At 40.6% G+C, this 15,713-nt stretch overlaps 1 protein-coding gene across 1 annotated transcript in view; it reads right to left on the reverse strand.

Moving 5' to 3' along the window:
* Positions 1-592: 592 nt before the first annotated feature.
* LOC124152485 (lysophospholipid acyltransferase 5-like) overlaps positions 593-15,713 on the reverse strand; it is a 53,482-nt gene continuing 38,361 nt past the window's right edge. The window contains exon 13 of the mRNA XM_046525428.2: positions 593-9,965. Coding sequence (XP_046381384.2) covers positions 9,941-9,965 — 25 coding nt within the window. The 3' untranslated portion in view covers positions 593-9,940. The remainder of the gene's footprint in view (positions 9,966-15,713) is intronic.

Consider the following 15,713-nt stretch of genomic DNA (forward strand, 5'->3'; position numbering starts at 1 on the left):
ACAAGGTTTCATTACATGTGTCAGCTCTACCAGCAGCAGCATCTGAGACTGATAACTGTATTGTGAAACAATAGACAAGTGTATCAGGACAGCTCTAAAGAAGCATGAAAACTGTCTGATTATCCAGGAGAAATCCAACCAGTTCAGTGTTTGAAATGGCTGTGTATAAATGGTTGTTATTATTATCACTCAAGGTCTTGCTATTTGACCAGTACTGACCATTTGGTGGGTCAAGGAACAGACTGTCGAATGTAGACCATACATGGAATATAGGTCAGTGGTCAAAGGGACTGCAATACTTTATGCAGAGTTGTTCCTTTTGTCAAGCAACAGCCGCGAATAGCTGCAAAATTGCTGCAAATATTCACTCACTCCTTTTGTCAAGTCCCAATATTTACTATATATTCCGTTAAATGTGGCATAAACTTGACTCACATAACTACAATAAATGGATACCCAATTACTGCTTTATCAAGCAACTGCTTTCTTCACAGATTTAATAATGATATTAGATGGTCAGGTCTTCTTGTCAAGACTTCGTCCAGAAAACTTGTTTGTCAATGTCATTGCATGGAATGAGTGCCCCTTTTTGAAATTGGTCCCTGTGGACACAGATCTCTTGCTTCATTCCTGTGGTCAGCGAGATCCTATTGGCCATTTTTCTGGCTCTTGTTAGTCATTTCCGTGCTGGTCTTGAAGTGGTATGGTTTGTTGGACCCGTAGAAAGGGTTTATTTATTATGTACATAATAAACTTTAGAATGGATAATGTTGGTTTGTTGTCTTTATTACAATACGACCTTAAGACTTTTCATGTCAGCTGACAGATCCTTTTACAGTTGTTATCCTTAAAGTGGAAGCATATTCAGAAACATGGTGGAGTCAGTATGATTATTTGAGCTTACTCCACAGAACTGTTTATGCTGTATTTTTTTCTGGCTGAGCTACGACTTGCTATCATTTTACTTGGATAATGTTCATAAAACACAACAAACAGACTGGTTATTTCAAGAATTTATTCACAGTGGATACACCTGACTAATAGGAAAACTGATCATTGAATACTCAGAACATTTCCAACTTCACTTTACAATGGTAAAAGAAAAGAAAATATTTGGAACAATGAAAAGAATAATTAGGTTTTTTTTGTAGGGCACCAAGCACGCTTTTCTTTGTCTCGATGACATTTTTTTCAAAAATATATTGCAAAAATATATTTATCATATTAATAAGTAATACAATATCATTGATAAATGGAATTGTAATGCAAATGCAATATAGATTTTCTCCCAGCAAAATTAACTATAATTTACACTAAAATATATGAATGGTAAACTTCTACAATATGAAAACAAGGTCAGTGTTTAGATCCCATGGCGACAATGCTGTGATAAAACATGGTACAGTGAAGTACATGACAATTGCCCATTTCTTGAACAGTAGCTCGGTATCTAGAATATGTTTATCCTTGTCCTGTAGCATGGCATGTTACTGTGGGAACAGACCGAGATGCATTACACACCTACGTTCTATTTCCATGATATGTGAGACAAAAGTAGATATGTTGAAGCAACAAAACTTTTTCGAAGTCCTTCAATTCTATACCTGCTTGTGAACTGAAAAGTAACATCAAAAAAGGAAACTGACAGATTTTTGAAAATATTCACAGAGTCCTATGCTTGCACTAGGATAATGCAAAAGTGTTTTGCATGAGTCCACTGCTTTCTGTGAGCCATGTGATTCACTGTACCACATTTTGTCTTGTTTCACGTGATTCACTGGACCACGTTTTATCTTGTTTCATGTGATTCACTGTACCACGTTTTGCCTTGTTTTATGATTCACTGTACCATGTTTTATCTTGTTTTATGTACCACGTGCCTTGTTTCTTGTTACTGTACCATATTTTGCCTTGTATCATGTGATTAACTGAACTGTGTATCCTACTAGGTGGTTAACTGTTAGAGGTCTGCGAGAGGTGAGACACTGATATAAGTAGACTGAAAAGAAACTGGAGGGATTGTACTATGATTTACCTGTCAAGGCCACAAATACAAGACAAAAAGGTCTAGAAAAATGCAGAAACTAAAGAAAGTAAAGAAAAATAGTAAGATGAAGAGTGTTCCAGCTGACCAATGGATGGAGTTCAGTCAAGGAGTTGACTGAGAAGGGCTTGCTTCCTCGCTCTAGAGTCTGTGGCAAGTCTAAAATTGGCACCCTGCATAAAAATTCATATATTGTCCCTGTCAAAGTGAGACAAGGCAAACATTTTCTTTCTTTTTTTTTAATCATAAACTCATCCAGGTGGGGCATTACAGTTGGAGGCGGGCTTTTTTTTAATTGGACACCAAAGCTGCAGTTAACTTTTAGACATTCTTATTTACTAGATATGAAATGCAGTATGGATACTAATTTCGTCCTTTTTTGTCGACCATTAATGAGATTGTCGCTCAGCAGAAAGTAACATTCTTTTTTTTCCACTTTTCAAAAGTTAGAGCAGGTTGAACCATGATTTAAACAATTAAATAAAGCTGGTCTAAGCAGTTTGTGACTGAAGTAGATTAGGCCTTTCAATTTTTATCAGTTGGTTTACAAATTTTTGGGCTTAAATTCAATGCAGGTGGTTGAAAAAAATATTTTTTATAATTTGAACTTTCAGATTAGTACTGCTACTAATGAATGAAAAACATGTAGGTCCTACCATCAAAGAAGAACAGTTGTGAAACGATACTGAAAGATAATTGACTGGGTATTTTTTTGTTAGAATAAAGATTTGTATACATATTATTCACTATTTCTTACAAACAGTGGTGATAAAATCTCACATTATTTTCATTTCACCTAATTGTAAACAGAACCCCCCTCCCCTACACCAAAAAAAAAAGAAAATAAAATTGGCAAAAGTCATTTTATTCTATTTCTTATTTCAGTGGAAAATGTCACTAAATTTTGTTAAGGCCTTATCAAGCTGGATTTTGCAGACTGTATTGTGTCAATTGTTGAAACAAGCCCATCTTTTTGCATGTAAAGGGTTGACTGGTCTAAAATAACATTAAAAAAATTGTTTTCCCTTTTAAGTGATTTTTTGTTTTTAAAGGTGTTTGTACAAACAAGATGTTATTAAAACTGTTACAGTCACCTATCACATCAAAATTAGAGCTTTTACTCTGATATGGTACCCCTCTGTGTGAAGATGAGAGGACACCTCCATAGAAGGAACCCTGAACTTGGACCACCCAATCTAAATGAGCGAGTGAGTATATGATTATGGTTTTACGCCGCTTTTAGCAATATTCCAGCAATATCATGCTGGGGGACACCAGGAAAGGGCTTCACACAGTGTACCCATGTCGGCAATCAAACCCGGGTCATTGGCGTGACAAGCAAACGTTTTAACCACAAGGCTCCCCCACCGCCCCTCCCATGTAAAGGAAGGATGCATGGGTTCTTGAGCCTATCAACTTTCTAAAATGATAAGGCTTCATTTCTTGACCACCTTGATTTAGAAATTTAGCCACAGAACACAAATATACTCTCGACGGTACACCCTATTGGGTGACAGTGCCAAGGCACTGAGAAGCAACGGATGAATAGATTATCCTAACAATTCATTATTGTGCAATTAGAACTCCACGATTATATTCCTTTTCGAGATACAGGGATCAGATAGCTTCACTGATTGTACAGATAATTTAGAAGCCTCGAAGCTGATTTCACCTTATGTGAAGTGAGTGAGTTTGCTTTTAGCAATATTCCAGCAATATCACGGTGGGGGACACAAGAAATGGGCTTCACACATTGTACCCATGTCGGGAATCGAACCCAGGTCTTCGGCGTGACAAGCGAACGCTTTAACCACTAGGCTACCCGACAGCCCCTCCTAAAGTGAAGAATGGCATTGGATCGCAGTAAAATATCTGAATTTAATGCAATTGTGAACTGTAGCTGTTATATGCAGTGATAATACATTCTTGTCAGTAACATAATATAGACAAAAATACTGTCAAAACAGCAGATGAACTAGTGGCCTAATATTTGTTTATGTAACTTAAATAAGACGGGGGGAAAGATGGCATTGGACCTAGTGGAACCTCGCAATGCCTAAGGGAAGTAAATGATAGACAACATGGAACACATGATAAAAGCACTCCAAAATAAACATACTGAATGCTAGATATGAACACAAAACATTCAACTAAGCACACTAAAAGATATGTTGAATTCATTGACAAAAGAAGCTCGAATTAAGTTCTGGTAAACAAAACTGTTAACCTCATACTTCACACCAACTATGCATGTCATCTCTGTTGATTAAGACTAAGGAATATGCCCTTATATATTTTCATAGGTGTTCTCCATTTTTAGCAGCATTTAGACAAGCAATATGTTATATGGTAAAATATGGAAATAAAATAATGATAAGCTGGTATCGAGAGCATTTGATTTGCAAAATTAAGTTTTTTTATTTTCAAAATAAACTATTTCAATTAGATATTAACAAAAACATTAAATTTAAGTGGCAAGGTGTGGGAAATTAGGGCCACCTATCACATTGCTAATACGCAGACATATGTTTTCAGGAACTGTCATGGCATGCTTTCACAAAAATATAATACCTCTCTGGAATCTCAATATAAAAGATGAACTTGAAAATTTTGATCCCAGTTTATCTGATGTGGAAAACAAGTTGTCTAGGATATGAAACCAAATGATCAATGTTGCTTTGGTAATCAGAAAATTGACATAAATCAAACTCAAATTAAAAGTTTTCACACAAATTCCTCAAAGGGAATGAATGAGTGCAGTCATCTTTCAACACCAATCATCTGTCAGGTCAGTTTGGTACTGGCTGATAGCTAATCTATGAAGACATACAGGAAACTGGCGCAAAGTTCACCGATGGATCCAGGACTTCCCAAAGGAGGGGCTAAAATTATGAATTCATAACTTCAATGGCGGTGTGCGTTCAAATTATGAAATCTTGAGAAAATCTGGGTCAAAATTTATAACATATTTAAATAATCAAAGGTATCATACATTTCATGTCCCTGGGGTCCATGTGATCTTTTTCAAAACACAATCCACAACTGGAACCCTATGCCCTCCTCCCACCCTGGATCCCCCACACAAACCAGCTTGCATTTAAAGTGCTAGACCAGCAGGTCCCAGTTTCACAAAGCCAATAGTTTAACATAGACAGTTGTAGAAACGATGATCACTCTGTGAAACAGGGCTGTGTGTCTATGGTACTTTAAGTCACTATCATAGATACACAAACTCGGAAGATATAAATCTACATAGCTTAACATAAAGACAAAGAAAGGCATTAAGTGATGACAGTCATGCCAGGATAGAAGTATTTGTATATCTAACTGAATCAATGATTATCCAGGGTATAATATCTCCATTCTCTCATAAATACTCTCGACCCATTCTATCATACCTTCTTTTTGAGTCCAATTCAAATAACACAACAGTAACGATACCAATCAAATTGAATTACACTCGTGCAAGGACAATTCTGTGGAAAGTTATTGAAAAGAGATATCAAGATGGTGAAATCACTTCCAATACAAAGCTAAGGTGGTGAACGAGTCAAGGGTATTTATCATAACAGAATGGACCATATTTCCCTTGACAATCAAGGATGGGTCTAACCTACCAGTCTCCCTGAACGTCCAGTTATAGCCTGGAGGTACAGTGTTGCATCTGATGTGATTCTTGTTTGATACCTCTTGGTAAACATTGGCTCCTTAATCTTCCTTTTCAACTTGAACAAATTCCAGTAGAGTGAGTGAGTATGGTTTTATGCCACTCTTGGCAATATTCCACCAATATCACTGCAGGGGACACACATTGTACCCATTTGGGGAATCGAACACAGGTCTTCGGCGTGACGAGCGAACGCTTCAACCCCTAGGCTACCCACCACCCCAATTCAAATAAAAGTTCAAGAAGCATCCTTATAACCAAAAATCGGGAGGTGTATTTATGAGCACATGCAGACTGTTAACACCACCATTGGAATTGCTGGTGCTAAACAGTGACTAAATTTTAAAGAAGCTCCAAAGATAAATACTGCAGGTTTTTGTTGTTAATTGGAAGGTGGACCAATTAAGTCACAAATGTGGTCGTAAATAGGGGTAAAAGGGCATTGACAAATCCTTTCTCTTTCAGTCTTGTTTTATCAATATGTCCTTCATGACACCCTAGCCATTGATCTCACAGTTTCTTCTTGACCAGTAAAGCAAATATTTTTCTTGAAAGGTCTTAGATAATTTTGAGCATTCTCATCTCTGAACCTTGCACAATCAATGAAAATATTCATCACAAAGGAAACGCCATTGTTTTTACCAAGTTTGTGTTTTTTCACAATTCAAACCTAACTTACTGCATATATTATCCCACCTGATTAAAATTTTGCATGATTTAGTTCATTTTTGCATTGCCGGTGGTTCTCCAATGTTATTAAATGACACTGCACAAAGTCTTGATAAATAAGCATCAACTTCACCACAAAGGTCTCCAGATGCAACACTGGCGACGTCTCCAAGGCTCCAGGGATGCCAGCAATGTTAGCATGTCAATGTCAATGTCAATGTCCTGTCTATCTAAGTGCAAAAATTTTGACCCATCAACCAAGAATTGTATAATATAAAAAGCAAGAATCAACTATTATTGAATATGTATATCTATTTTGAAAAATGTTTCTACTATCTACTATGCACTACGTGTCAAATTGAGAACTGAGAATATTTCAAACATACTGCCATATCTAACAGTGAATAACTATCCTAGCTATGCTTGCTGATGTTGCATCTTCTGAATGAAGTATTCAGTGAGCTCCAACCTCAGGTCGTATTTTGCTCATTTTTCGTTTACAAAAAGCTTTCCAACATTAAAATGTAAGCGTTGTCATCAGAATATATGCAGGAATAATTTGTGATGGGTCATAATCTTAAATAGGTATGAAGCTACTATGATTCAAATTCGAACACAAGTTGTGTCAATCTAATAGTAACCATGGATATACAATCACCACGGTAACCATATAAAATTAAATAATCAACCAACAGGTAAAAATGCATCTAACATTTCTTAAATAAATTTTCTCACAAAAAACAACAACTAACTCCCAAACATATTCACTCATCAACTGTAGATCACCCATATGTACACACCATTATCTGTACCTTGTAACAGGTAGAAACTTCAAAACAACAACTATTATTATACTGAAGCATTGTACACAACTGCTGGCACAAGACACACATGTGTGATTATGTGGTGGTCAAGCACACTTCACTCAAGCTGTGGAAACATGACCGTGTTCTAGATGCGACCTGATCACTACAAATAACGGCATCCAGGAATGGCCATCCAGATCTCACCTGCTCATAATACTGATAACAAAATGTTTACCAGGTTAGAAAAATGAATTTATTTTTTTTGGCCTCAAAAAGGATCTGCTACTGTTGCTACATAATGGTAACAGAGGTACTCCTCACAGAAATTTTCTTTCTTAATTTTACCAGTTTTAGACAATCATGTTATTTTTGAAGCCTGTTTCCTTTATGTCTTTGGTCCTAGGAGACTGAACTTGACATCACCTTAGTAAAATCTCCATTGAGGACAAGAATAGGAGGTTTCATGCACTGTACCCATGTTTGGATGCAACCACTTGGCTATATCTCTGAGAATGACGTCCCTAGGCCCCAATAATCATGGCATTAACTCCTGTTCGCATAAGTTATCCTTATATAAACATACCCTGCAACCAGCTTGTTGCCATGGTTAAAAGTTCAGATAATTCACATTAGGTGACATGTTTTAGAAAAACTGTCACAAATTGATTACCAATGCCGAGGATGCCAACAATGTCACTCACAGCAGCAGGAATATCAGTAACTTGAACTCTTCTTTGAAAAGAAGACACTTTACTGTCATAAATTCCTTGCTCATAACAGCAATAGTACGAGACCAAAAGTTTTCATGATGAAAACAACCCTCTTCCTTGACTTCTATTTCTATTGATAAGGGTGAGAGAGTATGGTTTTACACTGCTTTTGGCAATACTACAGCAGTAACACAGTTTGAAAAGAAAACATTTTACTGTTCAGGAAATCTTCCTTGCTCATAACTGCAATGGTACGAGACCAATAGTTTTCATTATGAAAAAAACCCTCTGCCCTGACTTCTATGTCTATTGATAAAAGTGAGTGAGTACGGTTTTACACTACTTTTGGCAATACTACAGCAGCAAGACAGTTGGGGACAGCAGAAAATGTACCCATGTGGGAATCAAACCCAGGCCTTTGGTACGGTGAACGTATGCTTTATAACCACTAGGCTACCCCACCACCCCATACTGACAACAACAAATCTGTATTCAATATGTGCATATGACTATGACAGTCCCCAGCTTCAAAGAGCTACCAAAACACGGCCATGCTTCCATTCTAACTCAATGTGTAATACCTCACCTCAGCACAAAAGTGACAGTTTGCTTGTAAATTCATTACACATCATTACCATGGCAAAGTAAAACACTATTGTGCTGATATTTAACGCTCACATGTTAGAAATACACCCATTATATTATTTCATGAAATGGTAATGTTACAAAAAGATTGCTATCATATTCTCATCCTAGCTGTTCCTTATGTACATGTTTCTCTGCGGACCGTGGCCCCTCCACATGCTTATGATATGGAAAAGTTGTCAAGCATTGCATGAAGATACTGACCACAATGCAGCCAAGCATACATACACACATGGAAATATACAGATACAAATGTCAGTAAACACTCACACTTGCAAACACACACCCTGTACACACCTGCAATTACCCACAAGCATACACTTATTTCACCTAACCGACTGATAAGTTTCTTCCATTAATCTCTTATCAAAGCAGAGGCACTTGGCAAAAAAATTAGTAAAACACTTTCAAAGTTTCTGATCAGGGATGCAACTTGACATAACACACTAACTAGCTCTAATAGTAATAATATATAAGGACACCCCTAAAAGCCTGAATCTCTACTTTTGGATCCCTTTAGCATCAGACAAAAAGACTTGGCTAGTAAACTTGTATCACTGCTTGTGCTAAGATTGGCCTCTAGTGATATACTTTTACCAGGACGCTGTTGCACAAAATCATTGTAAATATTGTAACTCCTATGCTTCAACACTGATTTAGAATATTGCAACAACCTTGCACAATCTGCCCTTGAAGTCATCTAAATTCTTTAAGAATATGGAATTTCTTATCTAGTCCAATTAACATTTAAGTCCACATGTCTGAACTTTAATCATATTTTGTTAGTACATTATAATGTTACGGTATCATATGGCTTTTTATTAGCTGATCTTAGAAGACAGAACAGAATTTTACTAGACTCGGCTTCGGACTATTGGCTCAAGTCGCAGACTGTAGCATATGTGTGCAATTGCAACAACTTGCTTAGATGTAATGTGCCTGTATCTATCAGCTTTGTGAGTCCCATACAGAATCTAAGATGTGTTTACTGGTTCAATTAGACTTGAAGTAGAATGAGCACTGTTGGTGCCATCAATGTATTACCGGTATATATCTCAAACAATTCAACTGAGTTGCATTGTGAGTTACAGTTAATAACTTGCTTTGAAAAGAGGGTATTATATACAGAGTTATATTTCATGAGAAGAATCACATTTTGAAAATAATAACCTGACATGCCTACAACAATTTGTATTAATGAAATTTCATCAACCATTACACGTCAGTTCAAGTCCTAAGTAAATTATTTCACTGCTATATGACATTCTCTGATCGATATGACTGTGATAGTAACGCAGTGGGAATGTCTTACAAAGTGACACAGTCTCTTCTCATGCAAACACTCACACTCTCTCTATGCTACAAGATTATTTGTACAAAAACATCACAGCAAACCACCCTAGGTGTCTTTCTTTTCCTCAGACCTGAAACACAAAGAGACACAGTTGAGGCAGGAACATACACAGACACCAGTCTTACAGATACTGTTTCAAATAGTTTCCTGGCTGTTGGGACATGATAAGGGTGTACTGATCGATCAAACTATCCATACATTGCAACTGACCGACAGAAGACCATTATTGTCAATTCATAACATCCACAGTTAACAGATTTGTATTTAACGCCGCACTCAGCAATATTCCAGCTATATGACGGCAGCCTGTAAGTAATCAAATCTGGACCAGACAATCCAGTGATTGATATTCTGAGCCAAGACAAACAATCAACAAAGCCATCCAATCAATAATGTCGCCTCTTATGACAAGCACAGGTTGTGGGGGACCTATATTCTTACCATGATTCCGAATTGAATAACTCATGGAATAACCCCTACTGTACATGAACTGTGTGTGAACCATAACTTTGCCTGACATTGAAGCAATGTGTAGAGCAGATACCAAAAGGCTAGGGCACATGTTGCGCATAATGTCTAACAAGAAACATAAAATAGTGCTATGGCTCTGTAGCTCACCTAATTTGTTTTTGAATAAATACTGAAGATAAAACTAATATCAAACAATAGTTATCATTGTGTACAATTTTCCATAATCAGAGTATTATGTGTATTTTATATACTTATCCTGCATTACATACTGCCAGTTACTCTAACTGGAAATGAATGACGATCTGTCAGTGTCTTCAGTAACTCTTTTGCCAAACATGCCCACGTCTTCTATGGACACATCCCGGAGGAAATGGCTCGCGATGATAGTGGTAGAGCTGAATAGCACCCCTGCATGATGGACTGGATCAAACAGTTTCTGTAGAGAGCCATGGTTGAGGACAGGGCCTGTAACTCCTTATGATACCCATCAACCCCGGTATTGTGGATAGCTTCTGGCCTTGGGTGACAGCGCAGACAGTATTGATGGTGGACAGGTACGTAGGCATAGTACCACCCTTAAGGTGTTTCTTCGTTCTTAGGTGAAGCAATTAAGTCCGGCTTTGGCTGCTCTCCTTGAGTAACCCTTGGAGGTTAGTGCCTTCTGCATATGACCCAGGCATGAAGTTGGAACTGCTCTGGGGACGGATGGAGTGGGTGTGTGAGGGTCCTGCAGTAGATTGGACAAATCTGGGAGTTTTAGTGCTGGATGCCCGGTGACATGTAATAAGTCCAGGAACCAGGTCCTTGCAATGCAGCGCCAAAAGGATCAAGGACAGGTTGGTTGTTGAGTTGATCTTTTGGATCACCCTGAGTAGGAGCGCTGGTGGGGGTAATGCGTAGGCTCTGAGACCTTCCCAGTCTAAGGCTATGGCATCGATGGTCCAAAACTGAGGGTTCTGCATTGGAGACATGGACGTTGGCAACTGCGTAGTATTTCTTGTGGCAAACAGGTCAACGTTTGGCTGCCCCAAATGTTGGCACAGTAGACAGAAGCGCTCCGGTTGCAGCTTCCACTATGATGGGGATGGGCGTTCCGGCCTTGTTAGTGCATCGGCAAGGACATTTCTACATCTGAGGATGTTTCTTGCTCTGGCCTCCAAAGGAATCCTGTCTATTAGATGGTAATAACAGAAAGTCTTGTTTAAAATGGAGCTCAAGAGAGCCGTTGTGTTATCCGTGGCAATCAGCAGCTTGGCATTGATGAGCCCAATACTGTACTGCCAGGATGATGGCTTCTAGATCCAAGTTGTTGATGTGTCAGTGCTTTTCTTCTGGAGACAACAGCCCTGAGGCTGTCTGGTCCAAGAAGTGGGCTCCCCATCCCTGGAGTGAGGTTTTGGCGAACAGGTGATGGGACGCTTAGAACAAGGACATGCCATTTAAGGTGTTCAATGGGATTAGCCACCAGTCAAGGTATTGGAGAAGGCAGTCTGGCAACGTGATCAAAGTCCCATCTTCCTGGCTCTGTAGATAAGGCGCCAGAAACATGTTATAGGGGCTTGATATTGAGCCTCCTGTTGGCCTCAAGGTTCTGTGCCACTGTGAGGAGGCTTAGTAGCCACTGATGAACAGATTGAGGGCCGGCTAGTGTCATCTGGACATATGTGACAATCTTGTCCCATCGATCTGGTGGGAGGTGCAAGAGGCCACTGGTGGTATCGATTGGTGTTACTTCCGACTTCTCGGAGTTGAGTAACCAACTCAGTTGGTGGAACAAGCGCATTGTGAAATACTGTTGAGAAATGAGTTTTTGTCTCTCTAGGTGGTTCATGAGGCAGTCATCTTTGTATAGCATGAAGCTGATCCCCTCAGGTGTAGGTAGGCAAGAATCGGCTTCATAACGCGAGTGAACAACCACGGGGCTGCCAATTAGATTTGTTTGTTTGTTGTTTAACACAGCATGCAGCAATATTCCAGCTATATCACAGCGGTCTGTAAATAATTGAATCTGGACCAGACAATCGAGTATTTGACTTCATGAACATCAATCTACACGATTGGGATACAATGACATGCATCAACCAAGTCAGTGAGTCTGACAACCGATCCCGTTAGTCAAGCATGGGTTGCTGAAGACCTATTCTCTACCTGGATCTTCACGGGGAACGAATCTCGGCTACTTCCTGTGCGCTTGGTGGATAGGTACATGGAGGTAGGTGTCTTGGATGTCTAGGGAGATGACATAGTCGCCTTGAGTGATGGACTGATGTAGAAGCGGAAGCGTGGTCATCCTGTATCACGTTGGAATCTCTAAAAAGCGCTGACTGAACACCCTCATGTTGTGAATCATGCATAGTTTCCCTGAATTTTTCTTGGGGACCAAAAACAGGGGTCAGCTTTTGTGGGTCCAGTTCCTCTATGGCCTCCTTTTCCAGAAGAATGTTAGCCGTGTCGAACCCCCCCCTCTCCAGATCCAGAATCCCACGTTGAGGCGATCCATTTGAATACTTCATGATGGATGGGCAATAACATGGTCTTGTGCTTCTGGGATAGGTAGTCTGCCCATATGTTTAACTTGCCAGGTATGTGACATGCTTCTATTCTGCAACTCATCGAATCTACCCAGGCAAATAAATGCGTAACCTCTTTAAACAAAAGTTCTGATCTCGTGCTCCGCTACCAAAGTGGTATTGTCTGTGGCTATCAGTACTGATGAGTGGTGCAATAGATGTTCCCATGCTTTGATTGCTTTGACAACAGCTCTCATTTCCAGACAATTTATATGCATCTTCTTCTCTTGGACATTCCTTGAACTGTGACATCGTCCATATGAGAACCTGAACCTTCACCTGATGCAGCTGACCATGAGTTTTCTGGTCGTGTTCATCCAAGCCATGAGTGGACATAGCTGTAGTCTCCCTCTGTAGTTTAGATCTTGAGGTATTCACGATGCACAGCGGATAACGGACAAACAGGTCACTACATAAGCTCACTTGACTTACGATCAGGAGAGCAAAAACTAGCAACTACACCATAAAGCGGCTGTATATATTCAGCAGTGAATATGAGACTTTTCAGTGTTAAGAGTATCAAAATAACTATCAAAAATAAGAAGTAAATTGCATACTATTACAGTATGATTGTAATAATTTTGTAGAATTTTCCTATTCGGAATATTCTATAAGTAATACGTTACCACTGTTATACCGAGGCTGTTGTCTCCCACAACTGCTGCTATAGCGAAATCTACCACAGAGATCTCAATTACCTCATGCAGCACGTGCGTAGCCACCTAGCTGCCATGTGACACCCTTCACTCTTGTCTCCTGCGAGAGCAAGTGCTCGGGGGACGGACGGGCGGGCAGCAGCCCAGTGGTAACGTATTACTTATAGAATATTCCGAATAGGAAAATTCTACAAATTACATTAAGTAATACGTTACCACTGTTATACCGAGGCTGACTACCACAGTAGGCGGTGGGGAGCACCTACAACCCGAATCCTGACTGCTAGCGTTCCTTCCGACCAGCGGAAGTAAACACCAAGGCGGAAGCACTCGATGCGCATGCACCTAGCTAGGCGTTACCCTATAGGAATACCAAAGCACTGTCAAGCGCATACCGTAAGGCTCAATCGTCATTGCCAAAACGATTGGTGACTCCAAACGGCCCCACTGGATAGGTATTTCATCGCCGCAGCGGATGAGAACACTGTATCCGCGTGAGCTTAATCTTAGATCAGGTTAAACAGTCGAAAAGAGGGAAATTAATTTCATTCAGACCGTATATCCCAGAGCAAGCCTACTTAAAGTATGCATTAGGCGCGTGACCTAATTCCAGTATTTGTAAGCATGCATCACAAGGTTGGGATACACGACAGACAATTAAAGACATAATTGTCAAAATACAAATAAGGACAAAGCACACAAAAAGCCGCCCTCACCTGTGGTGTGAGTGCGCTGGTTTGCGGGACCCCAACTCCTGTACCCACGGCAGTGGGAACATTGGAGTAGACCCAGATTGACCACCGTGCAAGGTCAGACGCCTGAGGAGTTCGGAATTGCGCTGGGCACACCCCTTAGGTGCCCGCTTGCGCCGCGATCCGCGGGCCAAGACGGTGCACACTCTCCACGACGGCATCAGCGACCTGTTTGAGGTAATGATTGGCAAAAACCGAGTCAGAACGCCAGTAACAACCTCGTAATATTCTGCGAACAGAGATATTCGAGTGTAGGGCAAATGTTGCCGCTAGCGCCCTGATCTCGTGCGGGTTTGACCCCGCTACCGGTAACCCCCGAGACCGGTACGCCAGATTGATGACAGAACGAAGCCACAACGCAATCGAGTTGCGAGGTATGTCAACCGTGCGATTAGGGTTACACGATATGAACAGACGGTCACGCCCTTGTCTACGTTCATTCGAAGCCTTAAGATAATACTTAAGGGCCCTAACCGGACACAGCGCTCTGTCCTCAGTATCAGCAGGATGTAAGATTTCTTTGAGTGATCTTACAGTGAATTCTCTCTCAGTTTGCCCGACTCTCTGATTCTTGGCGACGAAGCCCATGAGCAGGCCCAGGCGGACCGCTCCTTCGTCACCCCTATCGAATCGTACCTTGGCGACATCGAGTGCATGAATTTCGGATACACGTGCCGCCGTGGCAAAGGAGAGGAGAAATGCTGTTTTCCAAGTCACATGCCGGAACGAAGCACTATGCAAGGGTTCATACGGAGCTTCCGTAAGTGATTGCAACACTAGGGAAAGATCCCAGGCCGGTGCCCGAAGGCGGCCCTTCTTAAGATCGTGCTGTTTGAAACCCTTGATAATACCCCGTATCACCGGCTCTTTGGAGAGACTGGTACCCATAGCAACGTCCCGTACCGTAGCAACGGACGAGACATAGTTGGCAATGGAACCCCCGGAGAGTTTCCGGGTCTCTCGCAAGTGAGACATGAAACGAGCAATATCCTGCACAGATACCTTATCTGGCGAATGAATGTGATGTTTACAACACCACTTCGTGAAAATAACCCAACGTGCATTATACACCTTCTGGGTAGAATCACGATGCATACTAACGTATGCCCGAGACGCCCGGCGAGAAAAAACTTTACTCCTCAGACGCTCGGTGACAACATCCACGCGTGCAGATTGAACTGCCCTGCGTTTGGATGAAGCTGACGGGTGTGAGGGTGGATCAAGAGATCCGGTCTCACAGGCAGTGGAAGTGGCGACTGCGTGACCTGGGTCAGCAAGTCGGGGTACCACGATCTGTTCGGCCACATGGGCGCGATCAGTAACATTCGACAGCGAACTCCTCGGAGCCGGCTTAGAATGTGTGGTATCA

Source organism: Haliotis rufescens, unplaced genomic scaffold (assembly GCF_023055435.1).
Source record: "Haliotis rufescens isolate VD_foot unplaced genomic scaffold, xgHalRufe1.0.p SCAF_13, whole genome shotgun sequence".
Taxonomy (NCBI): Eukaryota; Metazoa; Mollusca; class Gastropoda; order Lepetellida; family Haliotidae; genus Haliotis; species Haliotis rufescens.